Source organism: Coffea arabica, chromosome 5e (genome assembly GCF_036785885.1).
Source record: "Coffea arabica cultivar ET-39 chromosome 5e, Coffea Arabica ET-39 HiFi, whole genome shotgun sequence".
In the NCBI taxonomy this organism is placed as follows: Eukaryota; Viridiplantae; Streptophyta; class Magnoliopsida; order Gentianales; family Rubiaceae; genus Coffea; species Coffea arabica.
The window spans coordinates 51,617,966-51,624,192 of NC_092318.1; the positions used below are offsets into that span (position 1 = coordinate 51,617,966).

Genomic DNA, 6,227 nt, shown 5'->3' on the forward strand with positions numbered 1-6,227 from the left:
TTGTAGTACCAGCCAGTTAGGTTGGTGCTTTCCCTTTCCCATTACTGAGGATTTCTCATGACTTACCAGCAAGAGTGACAGTTAAATCAATCAACCCTCTTATGGTTGTTTTCAAATTTCCACTGAGTTAGAGTAGATGATGAGTTTAACTTCCCCCTCAGAGTTCTCAATAATGCACTCCAATTAAGTAAGCTTATGCATATGATTTTGTGTACTAGCTTCCTCTTTTCTTTTTCAAAGGACTGCGGTGAAAACCGTTTGAATTAGCTATTTTTTTGGATATTTTTAAAAAATTTTACTGTAATTAAAATATTTGATATATTGTATGAGTGAAATATTTTTTGAATTATTATGTATCACTGTAACATTTTATTTAAAAAACTTAATTAGGAAAAAATATCCAATCCAAACGGAGGGAGTTTTGGTCTGTTGGCATCGTCCATTTTTAGTGACAAGATATTAGTCCAACGTCAAAGGAATCAGAGCACAGTGATGTGTTCTGCTTCTTCATGCTAAGGTCCTTGTTTCAATGATTGCTTTTTCATTAAATTTTTTTTTTGAAATGCTCTTTGGACACATTTTTAATTTTTTTTTCCTCACGTGCATCATCACATAGTTACAATAAATTTATCTATAAAAATTCCACCAAACTATTGCCTTGACATATTTTGAGATGTTATATATGTAAAATGCCCCCACGTGAATGGGCTGGTGGTTGGCGCCTCTTCCTCGGGACCGTCAGGTCCTGGGATCGAACCTCCGCAGCAACATTGGCTTCTCCGTGCAATTAACGTGCTAGGTCTGATTGGGACGCTGGGCCGGGCCGGAGTGGGATTAGTCGGGCCGCCTTTACGGACTTGACCCGGACACCCACTCCGTCGACAAAAAAAAAAAAATATATATATATATATATATATGTAAAATAATTTTTTTAAGGATCGAACCTCCGCAGCAACATTGGCTTCTCCGTGCAATTAACGTGCTAGGTCTGATTGGGACGCTGGGCCGGGCCGGAGTGGGATTAGTCGGGCCGCCTTTACGGACTTGACCCGGACACCCACTCCGTCGACAAAAAAAAAAAATATATATATATATATATATATGTAAAATAATTTTTTTAAAAAAAATTGTAACCATCTAAAAAAAATGTTCAATGGATTTTTCAAGAATGTAAAAACAAAACCAGGAGAAAAAACAAAATAAGTCCAAACAACGAACGAGTGACACGTGGCCCAATATTCCCCACACTCCTCATCCATCTAATCTCATATCCCCAACACTCCAACAGACTCAACTCCGCCACACACATTCACACACACACCACTCTTTCCTCCTCCACTCCATTTTTCCTTTGTAAATATCCGAATCAAAAATAAAACCAAAAAGAATCGAAAAATCAAAGAATCGGAACCAGAAACTTATCAACAAAACCTCTGTTCTCCCGGGATGGCTGGCGTTCTCGAAACCCTAACCGTACCACGCTCCGCGTCTCTGCCCTCAGCTTCCTTGGCTCCCATCGCCGGCTCTCCATTCTCTACCATCCGCGTCAGATTTTCCGAGTTTAGAGGACTTAAGATCCAGTCGACTAGGCCGTCGTCCTCCGCCTCGCTCAGTTCAAATGCCAGACTCGCCCGCCGTGGAAGTCGAATTGTTTGCGAGGCTCAGGATACCGCTCTAGTAGGTTAGATTATTTCGAACTCTTTGCTTTTGCTTTTTAGAAACGGTTCTTTGTTTTTTAGCTTCTGTGTATACTCGTGATATCTGAAATCGAAGTTTATATTGAATTCGATTGTTTGTAGCTTCTTTGTTTAGGTTGATTTTAAAATATGTGCTGGAATTTGCGTGAATCTGCTTGGCGAATTTTATGCAAGAGTTGAGGTGGAAATTTCTGTTCGACTGTCGAACTTAAATTTGATTGAAGTGCGAAATTCGCTTGTAGCTTAATCCAAAGTCACTGGTAATATTCGCTTTTGAAAATGTGACTGGAGAATTGTGTATCTACTGTCGTGCAACTCAAAAGTTAATCATAGCGAGAATCTTTTCCCTCAGCATCATTCAGAGCAAGCTAGAATTCTAGTCAGGAAAAGCAACTTGCAATTGAGAATTATAGTAGCAGATAATTTGACTCGTTACACGCATATGGTCCGAGTCTTTCTCTAATCTTAGTTAGGACGGTTACTAATAAATTGTATTTGTATTCAGTCTATCTGGTTCCTGTCGTGAGGAGTTATTCCTCCTTTTGAGAACTAATTTTATGGAATTATTAGTTTTAAGGGACTGTGTACATTTCTGACCGTCTTATATAAGATCTCTAGGACGTTATTGGTTAAGTTAGGGCTTATACAACTATAAGCTAACTTCAATTTGATGTTTTCTTTTCCTGTTCTTTTGTTTGCTTTACGTTTTCATTTGTATGTTGTTTCCACAAACTTAGCTTACATAGTATAGTCCTTTCCCTGAATAGTTGGATTTTAAGGAGTTATTGTGCTCAAAGTGCAAACTTCATCTTAGAACTTTGCTGGAAACATGTTATATAGAAATGCATTCTTATGGTGGAAGAATAGTTTCTTTAAGAATATCAGGCTCTGAAATCATTATTGAATTTGCAGACCCTGGGCGACAATCTTTGTGAATGACATAAACAGCCAATTTTGTTTTTCTTGTGAGCTTCTTGTTTTGTATGTCTATTTATGCTGTCTGAGAATGCGTAAATACTGAAGAGTAGTGCAGGAACCAAATATGCTCTCATTAGACATGTAGAAAAGATTTATCTGACAATGGTAGGGCTTCCTATTCTAGAGAAGAACTTTTTGGTAGTTTTTTCTTACCGGTCTTTGTAAGCATATCCCTTATGTGCATGTGTTGTCTTCTTCTGTATCCACACTTATGGTGTATGTTGAATCTGTATTCTTCTTCATAATTGATGAATCAAAATGGCAAACTAGTATAGCTTAGAGCGCTGATAAAAGTAAGATTCTCGTCTTTTGAATAGTGATTTCTTGCAATTCCAATTGTGGCTACAGAGAGAAGTATATGGAAACAAAAATGATGGCTGGTGATCTGCTCGTATTCTCTATGTTGGCTTTTGAAAATGGATCTGTTGTTGGTTATTATCTTATCCTGTTTTGCAATATATTTTTCCAAAGTCCAAGAGTTTATGTGATATTGGCTTAATGCTCATATAAGTTTTAAAACAGATACATTATAATTTGATGCTTTCTCCTTCTTTATCCAACCACCAAATGAGATGTTACTTTGAGAGGCAGGCGCTGGTGCTCTTTTAAGTTTCCGTTTGCACGACCATGGATTTAGAATCTGGTTGCAGAATTTCCGATACAGATAACCCTGTTCCAAATTCATGATCTGCTACTCAATTTCTAGGATTTTTGTGGGAAACTGGTAAATAGAAATTTAAAATTGTTCTTTGGTTCTTGAATAAATTGCAGTCCCACCTGTCAAGGATGATACGTGGCAGTCGCTGGTACTAGATTGTGATTCACCTGTTCTGGTTGAGTTTTGGGCTCCATGGTGTGGGCCATGCCGCATTATTCACCCCGTAATTGACGAGCTGGCTAAGGAGTATGCTGGTAAACTTAAATGCTACAAGGTTAATACAGATGATTCCCCTGGAATTGCAACTAAATATGGGATCCGAAGCATCCCAACTGTAATGATTTTCAAGAATGGAGAAAAGAAAGACACTGTCATTGGTGCAGTTCCAAAACAAGTATTGACTACTAGCATAGAAAAATTCTTGTAAAGTGGCGGGTATCCAGTCCATGATGTTTCACGAACAGATTCAATAATCCTAAGATGGTTCTGTATAGATGGATGCTACTGCATTCCCTATTTGTATTGAGATAATCTTGGTTACTAAAGTTTTTACAGTTTGACGTTGTCTTTTAGAATTAATTCTGTATGCCTTTTTTTTTTTTTGAAGAGGACATCTCTCTCTGTGAAATTGGTTTTCCTCACTTTAAAGCTGCTTCTGCTATTATCTCCAAAATACCTGCTGCATATGGACAAATGCAGGGATATGGGACTGTTGTGGGTAGCATTATAGAGGCATGCTTGCTAAACTACAGAAATCTTTGAAGACTGGAGCAAGCCTTGCTACTCATGTTCAGTGAAATCCTGGTCCCTGTTTCCTTTTCACTTTTTTGTTGTCGAATCTTACATTTACAAATTGGAGCAAACTTGACGATACTTCGAAGTTCGAATGAATTTAGTACTTCAAAGTGAGGTGACCTTTTAGTAAAGTTTTAGGCTGGCCTCGCCCTCTGGGCTTTGTGACCATGGATGTGGGCTGGGTCTAGCTTTGTCATATGTAAAGGAAAAACTACAGGAGCAGTTTTCGCCGCTACATTTGTTTATTTCACTAACGTGACACTGAGGCCCGAGAGAGTCCAGTAACTATTTCGGAACAACTTTTCAGTTTTCATCCCTTTGAAAAATTATGATCAATAGTTCAATTATCAGGATAGTCCTTTTTTTTGTGGATGTGGAAGAGACCTACTTATTGTACCCAACATTGCTTATTTATGGAAATATAATTATGAAGGATTAGCATAGGACAATTTTTATTCAAATACCAATATTACCCTCAATTATTCAACGTCATGTATTCCTATTGATTTTGTTGGGTCCATCGTTGACTAGATACCATTTTCTTCCTCGTTTTCAATAACATAGCATCAAGTTTTTTTTTTTTTTTTGGCTCTCTCTCACTTTCCCTTTCATTCCTGCCTTTTCATATCTTTTCATCTTTTCTATTTTACAATTTCTTTTGATTTTTTTGAAAACCTTTGCAGATGTGGTTTAAGACCTTTTGCATAAAATTTTCTTCGCTTCACTCTTATTATTTCTCTATTGCTATTGGTAATTTTTTTCCTGCTTTTTTTCTTTTCTTTTTGCTTTTATTCCATTATATTTTCTATCAAATAATCTATGATTACAGTTTTTGGAGTGATCATAAATTATGATTAAATTTGGGATGCAATTTTGCTGCAATTATAGTAAATTTCAAGTTCTCAATTTTTTGAGTAATATTTGTTATAGCAATATTGTTGGATTTTTCGTTTTCTTTTCTTTTTTCTATTTTTTAAGTTGATAGTTCTTGACTTCATCACCTATCCTTATTTTCTAATATCTAGATCAAAGTAATTTTAATCTACATTTTTTGAAGGGAAAAGTGTGTGTCTACGTCGTGACTTCAACACGTGAATATTGAAGGAAATGTGTACCTACACTTTTTGGATTATTTTCATTTAGACTGTTTGAGTTAAATCCATAGAAAATTATTAGGTCCGTTTGGATTAGCTGTTTTTGGGGTTGTTTTTCAAAAACAGAACTGTAGCATTTCGTTTTTCAAATACAAGTCCGTTTGGATTAGTTGTTTTTGGGGTTGTTTTTCAAAAATTATATAAAAAGCTTTTACTGTAGATGTTTTATGGATTATTTTTAGATGTATTTTTAAAACATATTTTCGAGTATTTTTATAATGTATAATCTTTAAATTTTTATAACAATATACAATTATACATTTATAAATATTTATAAATAAATATATTTATATATATATAAATGTATTATATTATATATAATACATAATATAAATATATTTATAAATATATAAATGTATAAATTATAAATGAATATTATATAAATGTATAAATTATAAATTATAATTTTTATATTTTTATATTTATATACATTTATGCATTTATAATACATTTATAAATATTTATAAATAAATATATTTATACTTTTATAAATAAATATATTTATACTTTTATAAATAAATATATTCATATATTTATATATAAATGTTTAAATGTATATTACTATAAATATATAAATTATAAATGAATATTATATAAATGTATATTATAATTTATAATTTTTATGTTTTTATATTTATATACGTTTATGCATTTATAATACAATTATAAACATTTATAAATAAATATATTTAGATATTTATGAATAAATATATTTATATATTATTATAAATAAGTAAGTGTATTATATATATAAATAAATTTATATATTATATATAAATAAATAAGTGTATTATATTTATTTATTTATTATATATTATATTTATAAATAAATATATAAATGTATTATAAGTGTATTATATTATATATAATACATAACATAAATATATTTATAAATGTATAAATGTATATTATTATAAATGTGTATAAATTATAAATGAATATTAT

The 6,227-nt window shown here is 32.7% G+C and overlaps 1 protein-coding gene across 1 annotated transcript; it reads left to right on the top strand.

Moving 5' to 3' along the window:
• The first annotated feature begins 1,221 nt into the window (after positions 1 to 1,221).
• On the top strand, positions 1,222 to 3,912 carry LOC113688280 (uncharacterized). The gene is made up of 2 exons (XM_027206069.2): positions 1,222 to 1,681; positions 3,447 to 3,912. The coding sequence occupies exons 1-2, from the start codon at positions 1,447 to 1,449 to the stop codon at positions 3,758 to 3,760; spliced, it is 549 nt and encodes a 182-aa protein (XP_027061870.1). The 5' UTR covers positions 1,222 to 1,446; the 3' UTR covers positions 3,761 to 3,912.
• The last annotated feature ends 2,315 nt before the right edge of the window (positions 3,913 to 6,227 follow it).

Coding starts and splice junctions, on each gene's coding strand:
- LOC113688280 (XM_027206069.2), top strand. CDS start 1,447: ATGGCTGGCGTTCTCGAAACCCTAACCGTACCACGCTCCGCGTCTCTG. Junction 1,682..3,446: donor TCAGGATACCGCTCTAGTAG/GTTAGATTATTT, acceptor AATAAATTGCAG/TCCCACCTGTCAAGGATGAT.